General features: G+C 40.8%; 1 protein-coding gene across 2 annotated transcripts in view; it reads left to right on the top strand.

Annotated features, from left to right (window-relative positions):
• The first annotated feature begins 224 nt into the window (after positions 1 to 224).
• LOC140495730 (connector enhancer of kinase suppressor of ras 2) overlaps positions 225 to 21,075 on the top strand; it is a 577,745-nt gene continuing 556,894 nt past the window's right edge. Inside the window, exon 1 of one of the 2 annotated variants that reach the window (XM_072594776.1) lies at positions 225 to 628. In XM_072594776.1, coding sequence (XP_072450877.1) covers positions 565 to 628 — 64 coding nt within the window. In that variant the 5' untranslated portion in view covers positions 225 to 564. The remainder of the gene's footprint in view (positions 629 to 21,075) is intronic. The other variant, XM_072594774.1, reaches the window with a different exon arrangement.

Consider the following 21,075-nt stretch of genomic DNA (forward strand, 5'->3'; position numbering starts at 1 on the left):
GCAACCTCTGTCCTTGCAAGAAACCTGAGCTCCCTTCTCCCTCTCTGTCTTTTGGATTAAACCGGGGGAGGCAGGAGTTAAAGCCGCGGGGCCCCTACTCAGCTTTCCAGGCTGTCTTTATCCTCAGTCCATCTCTCTCTCTCTTTCTTGCACACACACACACACCACGACGCCTCTCCACACCGCCCCCCCCCCGCCCCCCCCCCATACATACACATATAGAAAAAGAGAGTTGGGAAGAGCAGGATGGGAGTGAAGAGGGACAAGTCCTGACTTTGCATATTGCGCTATTTCCGGCGCACCGTGCCTGAGGTTACTGCAGCCAGCGTGCGCTGTAGCTGCTGCCAAAATCTCGATAGGATCAGTGCGGTGTGCATCGAGCCACGGGGGTCTGTCCGAACACCTCTCTCTCTCTCTGTCTCTCCCACACACATCTGGATCGGCCACTCTGCTCTGTGCCCCAGTCATGCTCTGAAAGACTTCGCCTACTCTTCCCCTCCTCCCGTTCTCTGCCTGGCGTGTAACACACAACACACACACACACACACATAAAACTGGTCACCCATGGCTCTGGTTATGGAACCCATCAGCAAGTGGACGCCCAAGCAAGTGGTGGACTGGATGAAAGGTACTTGGATTTAAGCTGGATTTGAAATGCACGCTGTGGCCTCGGCATTTGTTACTGTTGCTTTATGTCTGCAGGTACTGTGAGGAGGGGATCGCTGTTGTTGGTGGTGGTGACCGTGGAGGAAGGGGGTGTGAGAGGGTGGGTGAAAGGGACAACCCATGTCTTGTAAAATGCCGAGATTGTAGCAACTGAATTGGCAGATGCTGTAATGCATAATAACGATGCTGTGCTCTATTCAGACCCGGGCACCACATCACCCCCGCCTCCCCCCCCAAAAAAAAAGAACAGCAGCCCATTCAGGATCATCCCTTATCCTCCTCTAAGGTCTGTGTCTTCTGACTATTCCCATTTGTTAAAGATTCCAGTGCAGAGTGTGAAAGACTGTTCTCTGTGGAGTGCACTTGTCCGCTGGCGTTCTGCTGCTCTGTGTCTGTGTGTGTGTGTGTGTGTGTGTGTTGGGGGGGGGGGGGGGGGGGGGGGTGGGGGATCATGTTCCGATGCGGTCCGGATTGCAGAAAGCCGCTGCCAGCAAGTTGCTGTTTGCAAAATGCAGGGGACTTTCCACCTTGTCAGCCACCTTCTTCTTACCAGGGTCTCCCAGTTTCCATTGAAATGCATTCTGCATATCCATCTCTGTATGTGTATGTGTATGTGTGTGTGTCTGTCCCTTTCACTTCAGCCCCTCTCCCTCCCCGTTGACCGTGCAAAACATCAGACCAGATGCAGCTCATGCCCGATACCGAGAGGGAACAAACTGCGATATTGAACCCAGCACGGGCGGGCGGAGGACCACTTGATGGTCCGGCCTGCTTTCTGATTGAAACGCACAACGTGGGCGCTGCTTCTGGGAAGCTGTCCCCTCGAAGTTCGGGCTCTCCTGTATTCATAAATCCGGCACTTGCTCTCCCTCCCAGATGCTGATGTTCCTGGAAGGCCGTTGATTTGAAGACGAGTGAAATTTTAAAATATATACAGATATATTTTATAGATAGATAAACAACTCTACTGCGGATGCTGGGAGGCTGAAATGCAAAGGGCAAGTGCGGGAAATGCTGAACATCCTGCTCTGATTTAAGGCTCTTTCTGTGTGTGTTACAAAGCATTGAGGGCTCTGGAATACGCCTAGGGAAGAAGCACATGCATATTAATCCAACCCCCCCCCCCCCCCAACCCGTCCGTCCCCTCAGCCTTCACACACACACACAGCATGGGGGAGCTGAACCAGGGCTGTTCACTCTGCTCTGGGTGCTGTGTAGTCAGCCTAACTGGTCTAAGAAATTGTAAAATGAAAACAATCAATGGGCAAGCCGTCAGTCACACCATCAGCGAATATCCCCACACCCCCCCCCCGCACAAAAAAAAGCAAGAGGAAAGCGCAGAATCCTTCAACAAACTAGTTGCTGCTCTCCGAGCCCGAGCCCTGGGCAAGTGACTGATTCAGTAGAACCTCCCTGTCACCCTTTACACTCTGTGCTCACACTGTTCATTGAAGACCCGGTTCACTCTTGTGGTCACAGCGACGCTGGGCCCAGTGTTTTCCGCTGCAGACACAGGGGATAACGGCGCTAGGTGAAGGCAGAGGGGAGGGAAGCTTGCGAATGCGGGGACTCCCTCGTTTCCACGGCGTCTTTTCCCATTCATGTTTTGGCTGCTGTGTTTGGTTTCTTCTTAATATTGTTGTCACGAGACTGATGAATCATCCTGCAGTCCTCCACATGGAATGGGTAGGTGGGGGGGGGGCGGTGGTGATGGTTTGGCTGGGTAATGAGGGGCCGAGGTGAGAGTGGGGGAGGGGGTGCACACTGCCTCTGCTATCCACCCCATTCATCGCCTATTCCAAACACGCGCACCTTCGTTAGCAAAGACCCAGGGAATATGTCCGATTTGTTCACGTCTCACGGGTTAAGTCTCTCAGCGGGAGCTGGGAATGTGGGATTAGCACGTTGTACTTTCACTGGGGAGTAGCTGGATTCCCCCAGTGAAATCGGTCAGGATCTGTAACTGGGCCGCTGATGGGGCTAACCCTCTATCAGAACTGTGTAGTAGGACAGTTCCACTCAAAAGGCAGAATGGGAAGCTAACAATGAAGCGGGCAGTGGCTTCCCCTGTTGATATGACAATGACACGCTGATATGTTGTGGCGCTGAAGCGAACAAAATAGTCGATTGATACAATGGGGCTTTTTTTTTCTCAATTTAATAACACGGATGCGGGTTCCATTGTCGACCAGTTCCTCTGGAGGTGGACTTGCATCCCATGTGTGTTTTGTTTCCATCTCCTTCGGGTTTGCTGTTCATACCTCCGTCCACCTGCGCCTGTCTATAATGTTCACAGGCACACGCCAACAATCAGGCACCTTTCCAACACAGCTTGGGCGGGGTGGGACAGGAATCGATGGGCGAACCGAGACCGGGAAGGATTCGAGATGAGCTTGAGGGAGGGTTGACTGTTTAAGCTCTTAATGGGAAGAGAGGGAGAGGTGGATCTGAACCGCTCTGTGGCGCCCGCAGTCCCGTTAACATGCGGCTCACACACTTGAGGCTTGCCCGCATCGCCACACACACAGACACACACTCCACACACACACAGACTCCACACACACACAGAGACACACACTCCACACACACACTCCACACACTCCACACACACACTACACACAGACACACACTCCACACACACAGACACACACTCCACACACACAGAGACACACACTCCACACACACACAGACACACACTCCACACACACACAGACACACACTCCACACACACACAGAGACACACACTCCACACACACACAGAGACACACACTCCACACACACACAGACACACACTCCACACACACATAGACACACACTGCACACACACAAACACACACTCCACACACACATAGACACACACTGCACACACACTCCACACACACACACAGACACACACTCCACACACACAAACACACACTCCACACACACACACTGCACATACACTCCACATTCCACAAACATGCACACACACTCCACACACACACACACATTCTACATATACACAACAGACACACTCGCTCACATTCTACACACATACAACACTCACACACTCCACACACATTCACATTCTACACACACACTCACTTCACACACACTCACTCTACACACACTCACATTCTACACACACAATACACACACTCCACACACATTCACACACACTCATAGACACATGCACACACACTCACATTCCACACACATACACACACTCCACACAAACACTCATACACACTCCACACACATACACACACATATGCACACACACACATACACACACTCCACCGCTGAGTAGAGCTGTTTTCTCATATAAAACACCAACCCAGCGGCTACTTGTAGCGGGCTCAGTCGGGAACGGGCGGCGGTGCCGCTTTAATTTCATTCCTTGTATTGCTGGCAGTTAGAAGCGTGGACGATGCCATGCTCCACTGACAACGGAGTCAGAGATGGGAACTGTGCTCGGGCAGTGAGGAGTAACTCACTCCATCTCCACACACCTCCACCGCCACCCCCCCCCCCCCCCCCCCCATCTCCCGGACAACCCCGTCGCTCCCTTGCTGGGTGAAATTGTGTATTTGTGACGTATATTTAGAGCAATATCAGGGATATTCCAAAGGTTTCCTTTCTCCTTGCAAAACAAAAAAAAAATTCCAGTCGCCAGTCTCCAAATGCAGTTCCATTCACCTCCTGCGGATTCCCGCTCTCTTGAAAATGGAAGCCTATTCACAGTGTCTGTTGCACGCACTTTCAATTAAATAGTGAAAACGATACCTTTCACGTCTTAGTTTGATTCAATTACTGAACTTTTTTTTGGGGGGGGAGCGTTGGGTTCATTCACTTGAAGATAATAGCCGAACCTCTTCAGGGATTACGAATCCCCCTATACAAAGAGGTTAACGTGTTTCGGCTTCTCTCTGCCACTCTGTTGAGTGGAGATAAGTGAACTTTCCCGTAGACCGTTCCGAGAAGTTTCAGGTGAAGTTGACACGGAGGACCGTGTGATTTTTCAGGACACACCTCACTCCACTGGTATTGTCTTTATTGCCACTGGCAAAGCCAGAACTTTCAACGAAAAAAGCACAAAGCCGCCGGCGCTCTGGGTTCAAGACTGGATCCCAGCGGTCAGCTGAGAGAAAGGAGAGTTTTAGACTTGGAGGTCCAACTCTATAGAGTAGGAGGAAGGAGCCGGCTGTCCCAGTCTCTGTACAGGGATAGAACTCGGAATGAATTTCTGCTGAGGATGTTTCAGGAGTTTAGGTATGCATTAAAAAGGATTATCTCATTGTAGGGAGGCGCTGGTACAGTGTCAATATCACAGGATTAGTAACTGTTGTAGATTGCATGAGAAATCAATGATATATATTTTTTAAAAAGTCTACATTTCGTTCATGGACTCAATTTTAAAATTTTTATCCTTCAGGTCTACTTATTTGATAGAAACCTTTTTGGGGAAATGGTTTTCAAAACACACAAGACAGATGGTGAAATTCAAATTTGATTAAAGAAATCTTTGTTTTAGAAAGAAGATAGCCCAATGGAATCTAATTATTGTAAGTTGTCATAAATACCCGTCTGCCCTTTCTTACCTGGTCTTGCCTCCATGCCACTTGAGGTCCATATTAATGTTGTTAACTTTTAGTTGCCCTCTGAAATGGCCTTAACAAGGGCAGTTAGGGGTTGGCAATAATCGCTGGCTGGGCCAATGACGTCAATATCCCACAAATGAATAAAAACAGATATAATTCTCTCTGTTGTCAGGAGTTCTGTTCACTCTGAGAGCTGTCTCTTAGGGAGCTGGATCAGTGTGGAGAGAAAAAGAAGAAAACAATAATAATTCTCTCTGTCCCAATGCAAAATGTCAACTACATTAAAGTGTTGAATGTTTGACAGAGGATGTAACAGTATTGATGCATGAGGTCAAATTAGAGGAAAGTGGTTGAGAAGTTACAAACAAAAGCACTCAATCTGATGACATGAAACGTTTGAACAAGCTAATTAATGGCAAAAATAGAAATGAGTTTGATGTAATAGTCATTACCAAAATGTTGTTACATGGTGACCAGGGATGGGAAGTGAATATTCCATGCTACGTGACATTTCCAAAAGACCAAGGAGAGCATTGGAGAGGTAGGCAACCCTGATAATAAAGGATGGCATTACACAGGAATGATCTTGGAATGATCAGAGGATCAGGAAGTAGAATCAGTATGAATGTAGATAAGAAATAGCAAGATGCAGAATTCACTTGTGGGGATAATTTATTATGTTCCTAACTGAGTACTAATCAAAGGAGAAGCGGTGCTTGTCAATAAAATAACACAATCATAATGGAGGGTGTTAATCGTCATGTAAATAAAACAAATTGTCAATGTTAGATTGCGGGGATGAGTTCATAGATTGTGTCCAAAAATTATTCAAGTAATAATGCATCCTGTTGAGATCATACATTGTGTAATGGGAAAAGATTTATAATCATGAATGCTGTGGGGAAGAAGAGCAATGTTATGATAAAATTTCATGTTGAGTTCAATAGTGATGTAATTAAATTAAAAACTAAATGTTTAAATTTAAATAAGGCCAAGTGTATTGACATGCCAGGTGAGTTGGAAGAGGTAGATTGAGAAATCAGATTAAAAGGTAGGATGGTAGTAAAGCAATGGAAGATATTTGAAGAAATATTTTAGAATTCTCAATGAACATACATTCTATTGAAACAAATAGATCCATAAGAAAAATGTTCCATCCAAGGCTAAATAAGTTCAAAAAAGTTAAGAGGCTTAGAATATTGCCAAGAAGAGTAGTAGATCTGAGGATTGGGACTTCATTAGGAACCAAAAAAGAGTGCCAAAAATGATAAGGTAAGAAAAAATAGAGCATGCGAGTAAGCTTGTGAAAAAAAAACAGTTTGCAAGAGCAATAACTAATATTCAATAAGGAAGTGACTAACAAAAGTAAATGTGGGTCCTTTAGATGGATAAATGATAAAGCAGAATAAGAAAATGGCAGAAGCATCAAACAAAGATTTTGTTTATGTCTTCATTGTGGAAGACACAAAAATCACACCAGAAGTAGTGGGTAGCAAGAGGCCATTCAGAGTATAGAACTTAATTAATCGTTGTCAAGAAGAAGTACTGGAGAAATTAATGGAGCTAAAAGATAATAGACCCACTTGGACCTGCTGGTTTGCATTATTAAGGTTTAAAAGAGGTGGCTGCAGAGATAATGATTGCATTGGTTGTGATCTTCCAAATTCACCATTTTCTAGAATAGTCTCAGCAGTTGGAAAGTAGCAAATGTAATATGGTTAGTCAAAATGGACAGGTCAGAAAATAATATAACAGTCGAGCTAGCCTGACATCATAATATTGTTTTCCTCTTTTATTCATTCATGTGATGTGGCCAATACTGGTTAGGCAGCATTTACTGCTCATCTGAAATTTCCCTTGAGAAAGTGCTAGTGAGCCATCATCTTGAACTGTTGTGGTCCTTATAGTGTCATATGTCCATGGCGCAATGAGAAAGAGATCTGCAGGACTTTGTTCCAGGAAAAGTTAAGGAACCACAATATAGTTGTAAATCAGGGCAATATATGACTTGGAAGGGAACCTATGGGAAACTGGATTGCCATTCGTGTACTGCCCATAACTTCTGGATAAAATATGTCATGAGTTTGGCAGGTCCTATCAAAGTATCAAAGGGGCCTTGCAGAATTGCAATGAATCTTGTAGATCAAATGGATAACAGTGCACTTAAAAGTCATTGTGTGATTAGGAAAAGTAAACAAAGTTTTATGGAAAGGAAATCATGTTCAATAAATTTGAGCTCCTTGAGGATGTATTGTAGACCCTCATGATAGACTGGTTAGCAAGGTTAGATCACATGGAATAGGGGGGAGAACTAGCCATTTGGATACAGAGCTGGCTCAATGGTGGAAGACAGAAGGTTGTGGTGGAGCTCATTTTTCAGACTGGAAGCCTATGACCAGCTATGTGCCATGAAGATTGGTGCTGGGTCCACTGCTCTTTGTCATTGATATAAATGGTTTGGATATGAACATAGGAGGTACGTGTTTAGTAAGTTTGCATATGACACCAGAACTGGAGGTGTAGCGGACAGCGAAGAATGTTACCTCAGAGTATAATGGGATCTTGATCATATGGGCCAATGGGCCGAGGAGTGGCAGATGGAATATAATTTAGATAAATATGAGGTGCTGCATTTTGGAAAGGCAAATCAGAGCAGGACTGATGCACCTAATGGTAAAGTTCTGGGGTGTGTTGCTGAATAAAGAGACCTTGGAGTGTTGGTTCACAGTTTCTTGAAAGTGGAGTCCCAGGTAGATAGGATAGTGAAGAAGGCGTTAATGTATACTTGCCTTTATTGGTCAGTGCATTGAGTATAAGAGTTGGGAGGTCCTGTTGCGGCTGTACAGTATATTGATCGGGCTGCTTTTGGAATATTGTGAGTAATTCTGGTCTCCCTGCTATAGGAAAGATATTGTGAAACTTGAAAGGGTTCAGAAAAGACTTTACAAGAATGTTGGAGCATTTGACCTATGGAGAGATTAAACAGGCTGGAGCTATTTTCCCAGGATTATTGGAGGCTGAGTAGTGACCTTATAGAGGTTTATTAAATCATGGATAGGATAAATAGACACGGTCTTTTACTTAGAGTGGAGGAATCCAAAACTAGAGGAATAAGGTTTAAGGTGAGAGGGAAAAGGTTTAAAAAGGGCACAAGGGATAACCTTTTCATATAGAGGGTGATGCATGTATGGAATGTATGGAGCTTTGTATATGACACCTCCAGTTCTGGTGTCATATGCAAACTTACTAAACACGTACCTCCTATGTTCATATCCAAATCATTTATATCAATGACAAAGAGCAGTGGACCCAGCATCAATCTTCGTGGCACATAGCTGGTCATAGGCTTCCAGTCTGAAGCAAGTGGTGGAGGCTAGTACAATTATGATATTTAAAAGGCATCTGAATGGGTATATGAGTAATAAGGATTTAGAGGGATGGGCCAAATGCTAGGAAATAGGCTAGATTAATTTAGGATATCTAGTTGGCATGGATGAGTTGGATTGAAGGGTCTGTTTCCACACTATTGCTCTATAAATTATGACCAATTGCTGTGTTGTATTTTGATTTTGTAAACGTATTTTGTGAGATGCTACATAAAAAGTGATTTTGCATGATAAGGGATCATGGAGTAGGGAATAATAAACAAGCATGGTTTGAAGGTTGATTAAAGAACAGAATATAGAAAATGAACACACAGGTCATTTTCCAGTTAGCAAACTGTTACTAGATTGTACCATAAGGATTATGCAGGGGTTGTCTTCTGATGGCTTGAGTGAAGGTATTATCCAAGTATAGTGTATCCACAGAATCCCCACAGGGTAGAAACAGGCCACACTGACCCTCCGCAGAGAAACCCACCCATACCCCTACCCCATCACCCCACACTTACCCCTGGTTAATGCCACTAACCTACACATTCCTGAATACAATGGGCAATTTAGCATGGCCAATGCAATTTAGCATGGCCAATTCACCTAACCTGCACATCTTTGGACTGTGGGAGGAAACCGGAGCACCCGGAGGAAACCCACACGGACAGGGGGAGAATGTGCGAAATCCACACAGACTGGAATCCAAGGCTGGAATCGATCCCAGATCCCTGGTGCTGTGAGGCAGCAGTGCTAACCACTGATCCACCGTGCTGCCCCATGTTTGTATCCATGTTTGTTGACTGCACAAAGCTAGTAGGAAATTAAACTGTGAGGGGACACAAGGGATCTGCGAAGGATATAAACCAGTGAGTGTCGATGCAGGCTGCAGATGAATAATATGAAGTTACTCAATTTGGTAGAAAGAATATATTCTATACATGTGTTTACACATATAAAACAATATGTATTTTAAATAGTGAGGAATGTTTACATGTTGGTGTTCAGAAGGATTGTGTATACGTGTATGTCAAATACATAAAATAAAAATGCAGGTGCAGCATGAAGTTAGGAAGACAAATGGTATGTTGGCATCCTGTGTGAAGGGGTTCAAGGTCATGAGTCGGAAGCCTTGCTACAATTGTGCAGTGCTTTGATGAAATCACCCCTAGCATTCTATTTTGGGGTTTTGCCTTGGTACCTAACAAACTATACCTTCACCTTAAAAGCAATGCACACAAGTCCACTAGATTCATTCCTGGATTGAGAATGTTGTGATTAGGTGAGATTAAGCAGAATGGGCATTTAGAAGTTTGCGCGCTGATCTCATCGAAACACATATGTTTCTGCAAGGGCATGACACAACAGATGCTAAGAGACTGTTTCCAATGAATAGGGAGATGAAAAGCAGATGAAACTGTCTCTAGGTAAGGGTTTGGCAAGTTAGGTCTGAAATAAGAAACCATTTCTTCATCCAGAGGCTTGTGAAGTGAATTGTAATTCTCTAATGCAGGGAACTGTGGACGCTAAGTCAATGAGTTGATGTTGGAAATCAGCCATGACCTATTGAATGGCCGATGAGGCCCAAGGGGCTTCCTGGCCTATCCTACTCACTATTCTTATGTCCTAATTGTACTGCCTGTTCCTAGTAATGTTGAAAACAGCTAGTGAGGTCAGAGCCACTACATACTATTGTAACATTTTAACTCTTACCTGTTGTTGGCAGGAAGATTGCATGACTTTTTTTTAGATTATGAATGACATCTTAAATAACATTGCAAAAATATAAAAAGCCAATACAGGTAGTAAGTATTCAGCAGTATGTTAAATCAGTAATGGCCATGAAACATAAAAATGCATGTTTCATAAAAATATTTGACTTTCTTTTGGCTGAAAATTTGGTTTAAAGTAAAATATGTGACTGGAGCAAAGTGGGAAGAAGCCATCATTGTCAACTGACCACAATTTCTATTCTGTGCTGTTAATTGTTTTTCATCTGACTTCAGTTTCCTGATTTTTCTCAGTTACTTTATTGTGGATGTAAGTAGCTAATCCCATTTATTGCAGTCACTTACTGTACAACCTTCAGCATAATTAGAATATTACAAGAAGTAATCTCAGGCCAATTACAATGCACTGTTGGTATCATGTGAATAAAGGTTATTTGGTGATATACAACTGAACCAATAAATCAGAGATATAAAACCTGCCAATCAAATTATGATAACAGGTTTCTACTGTGATTTCACAGCATTGGTAATGACGGAGACAGGCCAATTATTTGTGTTCTTTTGGCTTTAATTAGGTTTTGTGGAAGAGAAAACAAAGGCAAAAATAGTTAGGATAAATGAACGTTGCAAAATGCTTAATGTTTAATTGATTTTGAACGTAACATCTGATTTGGTTTTTATTTTTAAAATGCTCTCAGTTTAATTGGACCTCATGTTGGATTATTATATTAATGTTGCCCTCTGAGAGGGGACACTTGTGGTGTTGCACAGCCTATCCAGTGTTGCCTTGATTGCTCCAATTAAAGTAAGTAGACTTGATGATGTATGGAAAGAAACACTGCAATTGCTTGGAATAAAGAGCATTCTCTGTTTCTTCTTTGCTAGTCAGTTCTACAGTAAATAATGTTTAACACTGTTAGTGTAGCAGCAGTATTGCTTGAATGGATAGTTATATCAATGCAAACTTGTCTACATGGTGGCATGAATTTTCAGTGAGTGTTTTCTGCATGGTGTCCATCTGTGCTCATCAAGGAGCCCTGGTCCATAACATCATTACCTAATCAGTTTGCAGAAGTAGTTTAGTGTTTCAACCACAGGGTGGTAATGAATTAGCGGATAGAGTTGCAGTTATTTACAGCAAAAGAGGCAATGATTTAGGTGCAACAGGAAATTTGATGATAGTGTACCCCTACGAATTAGACAGCAATTAATGTAAAGCCCAAAAACATTCTTTGCAGCTCACAGAATGAGCAAAACCACTGTGTACGGTTTTAACCAGAAGTAGCGTGGAACTGCAGAATTTGATACCCCACTTTTGAAGGATTCAACATTATAATACAACTTGACTCATTTAGTCACTGTAGATCAGTGTTTTAAAGAAAAGTTTAAAAGTTATAGTAATTTGCTATTTGAAAATTTAGTCAATTTAGCAACTGTCAATCAACCCAAATACTTGCAAAGAATTTGTTGGCCTAACTATACTATTTAAATGACATTTGTAGATCTTCATTGGTATTTTTGCCATAAGGGCTATAGTTTTTAAGGTTTCTCACAATCACATTATCATCGTAATGTGACAGTAGCTTTATTTACTGAAAGAATTTGATGTATGACTGAAATCAATTAAAAATATTACCTTTCTTAAAATGGATCCAGGGGTCACAGAAACAATGCTGTGTTTTCATATTGATTTTAGTAAATACATTTAATATTCTACATTATAAATCTTGCTTTGTGTGTATATAACCAGCTGGTTCCTCATTCTCCAAATATTTTATTCGCAGCAATTTAATTAAATATTGATCTATCGTCTGGAGTGGCTTTCAGAGCTTGCTTCTGAAGGTCTTGATTTTAAAATTCTTACCCTTGTTTTCACTCCTTGTCTTCTCCTCTTCAAACTTTGTCATCTGTTCCCAGCCCATAACTCTCTGAGATATCTGTGCTCTTCTAATTCTGGCCTCTTACTCATTCACAATTACAATTGCTCCACGATTAGTGGCTGTGCCTTAAGTTGCCTCACCTCCAAGCTCTGCAGTTCCCTCCTTACAGCTCTTAGCCTTGCTATGTTTCTTTCTTTCTTCAAACCAATTCTTAACAGCTACCTCAAGCTTTTGGTCATCTGGCCTGTTATCTCCTTATGTGTTGCAGAGTCATGCTTCAATTTAAAATGTGAGACTCCTTGGGATGTTTCATTATATTAAATGCACTATCTAATTAGAAGCTGTTAATGTTGTAAGACACAAATATTTCATTTGTTTATATTCTTATCATTGTCCTTCATCAAAACAATGTTTTATTTGAAGGGCTACAAAATAATAATTTCCCCACCTTTACCTCCCCATGTAGATTTCTAGCTGTTGTTGAAATTGTCATGGGAAAGCTTTCCATGTTGGCATTACAGTGATGACCATCTAAAGCAGTTGTTCTCAACCATTTCAGTAACATGGCACACTTCAATGAGACAATTCCACAGCACATCCACATTTTCAGATCAATTGATCTTTTATCTGCAAATGGCTTTTTAACTTACTTGGTACCGTCACAGCATTTGCCAACTTCTCTGTGCAGATGAGACATACAGGTAAGGGGCAAGCAATGTCTCCTGATCCCGAGGTCAGAAACCTATGGTTATGCTGTCTCTGAACAGTACTCACTCTTTCCTTTGGATCCAGATAGTTCACGAATGACTGAATTGGCAGAGGACTAGCCTCTTTTGATGACAAACTTATCCGTCTCATCTTACATCAGGGAAATAAAATAGATTTTGAAATTTAGCCACACGTGCTAATGCTAGCTTGTGTTACCTTCTTTTACTGTCTTTGCCAGAGAGTTCTAGAGTAAATAATGACTAACACTGTTGTGTAGCAGCAGTATTGCTTGAATGGATAGTTATATCAATGCAGCCTTGTCTACATGCTGGCTTTAGATCAATAATAAGTGCCATCACATCAGCTCAGTTTTGCTGTTTGGCCTAGTGTCTTTAGAATATTCGCATTTTATAACAAAAGCTACTACCTTACTTTTAATTTGATTAATTTCATGAGTTTTATGACTTGTAATTTTCACTGGATAGAATACAGGTTAAGATAAAGAAATGTTTATTTTATACTGCATTTATATTTTTCATTACCTCCTTACAAAATTGCATGGCACAGTTGGACAGATCTCATGGCACACAGTGTGTCACAGCACACTGATTGAAGGGCACTGATCTAAACAAATTGATACTTGCTGCATTCTGGATCCAGTCAACAGACTAACTGCAGTGTGACTTCAGTATCAAAGTGCCTCATTTCTTACTGACCCACTGCAAATATAATTTCCCTCAGCAACATTCCTGTAAATCTTATTCTAAATACCATATCGAGCTCAGAATGACTTAAGCTATATAGAGTACAGTTTCAAAAGAAACCTTTAGATCTGTTTTGAAGCTTATCTCATAGTCCATGAATAATCTATCTGGTTGACACATGCTACAGCTTGTCATTATGTATCTTTGGACACTGTAATTCCATAGAGACAGGGTGAAAACTACAATGTTTAGTCTCTCTCTTTCTCTATTTGAAGGTTACAGCTGTTCAGAGCAGTGGAGTTTGCAGCTGTTTGTCATTCTCTCAAAATGAGTCCAGTCGAGTTTGACATGTCACATGATAGGGGTTCTGTTGGCTGTCACTATCATTGCTCTGGCTTTTGTCATTCCATAGAAATAGTTACTATTTCCACAATGCATTGCTATCATTTCTATTGAACTACTTTGTCCACAGCAGCTGCAAATCTCCAGTTCCAAGGCCCAGAAGAAATTTCCAAATTAAAGCATAGATCCCAAGTAGGAGGAGTAGTCTATGTGGCCAGCTCCTGGTCATAGGCAATTCTAAAATTAAATGACCTAATCGTTCTGTTTCAAAATTGTGTAATACTTTATATATTTACCATGAATATTTACAAAGCTACACACTGATAGGAAAATAATTTATTTCAACAATTTGGATCGATTTTTGATGTTCTTGTTTCTAGATCACTAGTTTTAAAGACACATTGATTAGTTTGATTAGATAGTGTGTTTGTGTGCGGTCTCTGCTTGTTGCAAATTAAAAGCTTTTCCATCTGTCCAGTTAATTGAGTTGAATTGTCACAAGTGTCTTTGACTAAGTGCAACAAGCGTTGTTAATTGAACAAAATAATGGTTATTTTAACTAATCATTGGTTTTTACCTTATTGAAAGGACATGACATCTAACAAGTAACTCGATGGATTTGCATTAGATGCAAAGTTTAACATACATGCACAAGTGAATGTTCCCTGGATTAACCTTTTAACTATAAAATAAGTAAACTAACAAACACTCCTGTAATTCGAAGAAGAATTCTTGAACGATGCGGGAGAAATACTTTGGCCAATATTTTTGCTATTTTAAAGAATATTCCCAATCTTCATATTAACCTTTCTGATTCGAGTAAAACCTCTTGGTATTTGAGATATTGTATAATTTAAATCAATTGTGGAAAATGTCAACCAATATTGCCACTATCCGACTCATTGTTCACACACGTAGAATCTAGATCTCAATTCGGCATATCGGGCTTGCTTTCTAATGGAGAGGTTAATGAGTTTATGTATCGTTTAGTATACAGAGAGAGTAGCTTCTTCAAGAATCGACAAAAGCATGCTTGTTATTTGTGGGAATTAATGCATGCATCTCATTTTAACTTCAGTAATTACATAATTGTTATGACAGTTTCAGCAGAATGCACATAATGTAGTAAGGTATGTTGTGGTATAATTTGGTAGTTCACCATTACAACTGATACATTCATAATTGAAAAAGTAATGTATTGATCAGTTGCACTTTAAGATTGGATTGATGGTGCTCAACCCTTGGAATTTAAGCTAATGGAAAGGTAGCTTTCTCAAGTGTTCTTGCGAGTAAAGGTTTTGTGTATCTTGGTATTCTTCTAAGTTCTGCAGTCACTTTTGTGCATATGTAAAATGAAATCCTCATTGTGGGAACAGAAAGTAGCAAAATAATTGCCACCATGTAGCCATCGGCAACTGATCATTCCATATTTTGCATCAAATACAAAGACAGCCACTAAAATGCAATGAGCCCTCATACAATGTTGTGGCATTTCAGTATTGCCTTGTGTCATTCTCAAAACAATTGATGACAATATTCAAGTGGAGAAAACTTCTATTAATCAATAACCAATAATAATTAGTCCACATCCTGACATATAAATGGAGAAAACGATTAAAATCTCTGTTAATGTTTACCCTCAAATTATGTCACAACCTCTTATGTTGAGTATTTCAGTTCAAGTCGAGGATTTTGTGCCACTGTCTTTCTTCTGGGCTCAGCTGCCCATGGAATTTTCCAGAAAGCTACAGTTGTGCAGAACTGTGGCCATACATTGAACGGCTGTTAGTAGCAGAGCACCAATACATTCATCGGCATGAGAAAATGTAAGTATTGTAAGATTTTATTGCAAATGTTTGAAACTTTGCATCAATGCTACTGGAAAAAAAATGAACTTATACTTCCCCTCTGAGAGCTTTGCAACCTTATGTATGATTATTAGGAAACACATACAATAATTTCTACAGGAAAAGTTTTTGGGAAATGTGAGTTTTCTATTCAGGTCATAAGACGATTGATCTTTCTGCAGATTTTTCACTGGTTCAAAATGATAGATGAGCGAGAATTCATTTGCAGATTGGTTGTCAGCAATTCCTAACACATTCAAGATTATTTAGCAATTGTTATCTAAATGTGGAATTACAACTCATCGTACAACCAATGTCAATGTAATAACAACCAACTTATGTTTGTCAGTTGGGTTTGTAATGTGACACACATCTGTGTACTGGAAGCTACATATATCAATGCACAGGACTGTATTCTCTATAGACAGAAAGAACATGTATACATATTGTGCCTGTTTCTTCCTGCACATATTGTGACAAATAACAAGATAATACATTGTAGACAAGGCAATCTATTGATGTCTCTGTTTTTAATTTTAAGCCATTATTTGGCTGTTCCCCATCAGACAAAAATCAAACATTTCAACATGTTCTAAAACACTCAAAACTGCTGCAGGCAACAAAGCACACCAAATGTTGTGATTTAAAATGACTGTGTTTTAACAGTTGATATCAAATGTAGCTGCCTACATGTGATGACATAAGCAAAAATGAAAGAAATCCTATTATATATTTTCAGGTTTCTTTATCTCTTCACCATATTGAGTTCAACTGACAATGTGACCCTACCTTCAGATCATTTTCCATCGCCTCTATTGCCTACTCTTACCAGAGTGACCCCTGTGTCCACTGTACAAGAATGATCCCTGTGCCTACTAGCTCACTGTTTGAGGGTGACCTCTGTGCCCACTCTACCAGGTGATAAACTTTGTGGGAAAAACAAGGGATGCTTCTCTGGAGGATGGAGGGGGAGGAGGGGGTGTAGAATGTAGAGAGTTGACAACACAGCAGAAATATTGGGAGAAATGAGAGTCCAGTGGTATATAATAAAAGAATGAAAGCTATCAATTTGCCATGCCTCCTTTGACAGCCCCTTCTGAATCTGCGATCTCTACCTTTAGGGGAAACTAATGCATTGGACCACCACCACCTGTAAGTTTCCTTCTAAACCACTCACAATCCTGACTTGAAAATCTATCACCATTCCTCAGTGTCGCTGGGTTAACAACATGAAGCTGCCTTTCTAATAGCCCCTGACTACATGTCCGTTGCTCTCAAGTATCTGACCTCGGAGATCCTGGAATTAGAGGAATGATGTGAGCCAGAGAAGACTGACATTGCTCCCTGTCACCGAGAGCTCACCCTTTGCAATGATGAGGAACTTACCAGGCAGCTGGTGGGAGTCACCATAGCCCAGCGCATGATCCTGTCCAACATTGAGACAGTGTTACTGCTCAAGAAAACTAGGCACCCTACAAGGGCAACTTCAGAAAAAGGTAAAATCCTGATGTGAATAAAAATGTTCAAAGAAAAGCTCTGGCACCCAAGAAACCCCTCAGAACCACAGTTTTAAGGTTCATCCCACCCTTCCAATTCTCCAACGATCCCATGTCATCCCATCTACTTGTCCAGCTGAGGGCTTGAACACCCCAACCATGATCTCACAACCCAGATAATATTTCACTACCTCCCTTCCCACCCTCCAGGTACCATTAGATTTCCAAAGTCACTTACCTGCTTACAACAACAGATGTAACTAATACTAATCATTGTGATGCTTACTACAGCAATTTGCCTCTGTTAAAATAAATTACACTTGCAATGGGAACCTAGAAAAATATTTGAGATCTGTCTGATTTCTTCTTTTTCTTCTTAGACAATCACTGCTTGCAGTAGGCTTCAAAGATTCTGATCTCTGAGCTTTTATCCTTTTCTTAACTGTTCCTGGGCAAATTAAACTTTTGTTTTAGCTTATTTTCTTTTCAGTTGATTTCCAGTAATTTAATTCAGCACTTTCAAAGAAAGTAAATATTTGCAATTGATGTGTTTGTAGTGCTGTGTGATTTCATTTTAGGGTCATTGATTTCAACAGATCACTACTAGATGTCAAGCAATGGCAGAATGAATGCTTTGGAACATAGATCATTGCAAATGAGTGTGATCAAACGCTGCTGAACATAGATGATGTCAAATATTTCTGGTAGGGTCTGAATCCTTCTGTTAAGTACTGGTGCTTCTTGTCAGAACATCAATTAAAAAGGTTAATTATTTCTTTACTGCACACTGCAAACTGGTCACAACAAAAGGTTAATAAATATGTAAAGTAGCTATATAAGTAAGATTAAGAATATGGAAGTAGGAGGTGTTGCATAGAATTTGCATTTATTAATCAAATTCTGCTGGCTGTCAGCTGTTTTATGATTGGGCTGGTTTCAACTAAAGCAAATGATAATGGATTCTAGATTTTTGGTGGATGTGATTTGTATTTGTGGTATATAGCAATGTTTTGCAGTGGTTTGGTGGTTTTGTGTACATTGTGCTGCTCTATATTATGTGGGGAGAAAGTGAGAGCTGCAAATGCTGGAGATTAGAGTCGAGAGTGTGGCGCTGGAAAAGCACAGCAGGTCAAGGAGCATCTGAGGAGCAGGAGAATTGATGTTTCAGGTATAAGCCCTTCATCAGGATTTATGCTGCCTGACCAGTTGTGCTTATCCAGCACTACACTCTCGACTTTGTATATTATTGGGGCAACGTAATGGAAGCTATAGGGTTTGATCCATAAATGAAGAAGACATCATTGAATTCTTAAGCATACTGTTTCACATAAGATATTCCAGGAACCAATTCAATGCATTAAATGAGGACTTTCTGTCATGTGATTTTCACACTAATACTTTGATTCTTTTAATAATGTTGTGGGTCTCATTTGTTGTGATCTCACTGATCAATAATATTAAAGTGACTTTTTAAACCTTGGAAATATCTTTTAGCAACAACGTTGGCCACTGAGCAATCATATGACTATTCTTCAGTGTCATTTTGCAGAAATCTCTTTGGCTATTAGATCGTTCATATATGTTTGATTGAGAGGATTCTGGGCTTGTAATAGTGTGCTAGGCAGGAATTCTGTTTAAGCATTTTCACTTGTTGGCGTTTCATAATGACTCAAATCATGGCTGATGCTCAGTTTGTTTTGGAAACTGGGATTGGTTATAACTTTTAAAAAAACACCTCTTCTTGGTCGGTGGCAATTATCTTTTTACATGTTTGAATCTGGATAATGTCAACAAGTTTTTAAACCACGTGTAGCCTTAATTTGATTTCCGTCTACCTTGTTTCAATCTCTCTGTCTTTTTTGCTCTTGCTCACTTGAATGTGCAGCCTTCAGATCTATGTGTTTATGTATGCATTTGCACACTGTCTTTACGTGGTAAGCTACATGTTTGTCAGACTTAGGTAATAGGCTTTTGTTGGCAATTGTTAAAAAGTCAGCAAGTTTTTAGTATAATGCATCTTAGTTAATCAATCTTTCAGTAGCACAAAGCAGGTTTGTCTCAGCCTTTTCTATTCACCACAACTCACTTTTGGCTGTTGGGAAATATGTTCATTTCATTGTAATACCTGTGGATTGAAGTAGTTTATTGTGGAATCTGGTACAACTGTATATAAAGGGAGCAATGACTACTGTTAACTACTGTATTTCCTTTCTTAATTGTTACTTTTACTTGCAGTAACAGATAGATCAACTCGTGTCAACAAGTTCAGATGAGTACTTAAATGTTACACCGGGAAGATGAAATGAAGCAATTATCCTTGAACATTTTAGAAGGGCTCACCTACTGAACTGAAGTATATTGCTCCACACATTTTGTCTTGCAGAAAGGTTGCCCAAGGGGAAGGCAATCTGATGTAAAATGAAGCTGATGGCAATTTAGTTAATTTGCCCATTGGGAAAGTGATTTACTGTCTCATGAAAAGACAAAAGCTACTGAGATGCATTTTGAAATAATTGCATTTTCATCTCTGCAGTTATTAAATTTGAAAGAAGTGAGTTGATTGCACTGTGATTGTTTATGTTGATTAGCAGTCCAGTAGGATTGGGGAGCCCTACAAGTTCTCTTCATTGAAAAGTTGCAATTCTAGATTGATGAAAGTATATTTTACAAGTATATTATGGCCTTCACAATTATGACTTGCCTTTAACTTGGGCTGTATTCAGTCAAAATTCATCAGCCAAATACTTTTCTTCAGAAGTCAAGCTTTGTATTACAGGACACATCAAGGTTGGGATGACTAAGTGTGAGGGTAAGAGTTGGTCAGTCATAATTACAGTACACAGTGCCAAGGTCATACGTGAAAGCTTGAGGTGTTTCTTGTGATGGATAGTCAGTTAAACCAAAAGGTCTCAGACTTGAGTCCTGGCCTGTTCTGAGTTCCTGATCAGAGTCAAGATTCGGGTGGTGCTGGAAAAGCACCGCAGGTGAGGCAGTATCCGAGGAGCATGAAAATCCTGATGTCAGTTGGTATGAGCGTTATTCAATGGTTAAAGCTGCTCTGTGTGAAGGAAGGAATAATCAGCCCTCTCCTCTTCCAAATTACTTTCTAAGACCATAAAATGGCATATGGACAACAGATGAAAATGAGATGAGGTTTTGATGTCACCCTTAAAAAGCCTGTCACATACAGTTTAGGTTGGAAATGGTAACTAAGGTGAAGCACCAAAGGATGCAACCTTCTACCTAGCAGCTGTGTACGTGGATGAAAGAAGACACTCAGAGACACCAAAAGGTCTCAGACTTGAGTCCTGGCCTGTTCTGAGTTCCTGATCAGAGTCAAGATTAGGGTGGTGCAGAGAAAAAGAAGAAATAAAATAAGTCCAAAGACTTTAAAAATCAGAGAAAACTGATGGCGTAACTAGGGTAGACTGGGGCTAAATGCATAAAAGTATTGTCATTGATTTATGTCTAAAGTGTTCGCGAAGCTCTTATTACTGACAGGGGATGGCTAATCCAGAATGTTAAAATAGTATTTTTTTCAGTAATGCATTCTGAGTTTGAATCAAATACATAGAATAAATTTAGACAGTACCAATCGATGCCAATCTGTCATATGTAGAGTCATAGAGTCATACAGCACAGAAGTAGACCCTTTGGTCCAACCAGTCCATGTCGAACACAATCGCAAATTAAATGAGTCCCACCTGCTTGCTCTGGCCAATATCCCTCCAAACCTTTTCTATTCATGTAC

This window comes from Chiloscyllium punctatum, chromosome 25 (assembly GCF_047496795.1).
Source record: "Chiloscyllium punctatum isolate Juve2018m chromosome 25, sChiPun1.3, whole genome shotgun sequence".
In the NCBI taxonomy this organism is placed as follows: domain Eukaryota; kingdom Metazoa; phylum Chordata; class Chondrichthyes; order Orectolobiformes; family Hemiscylliidae; genus Chiloscyllium; species Chiloscyllium punctatum.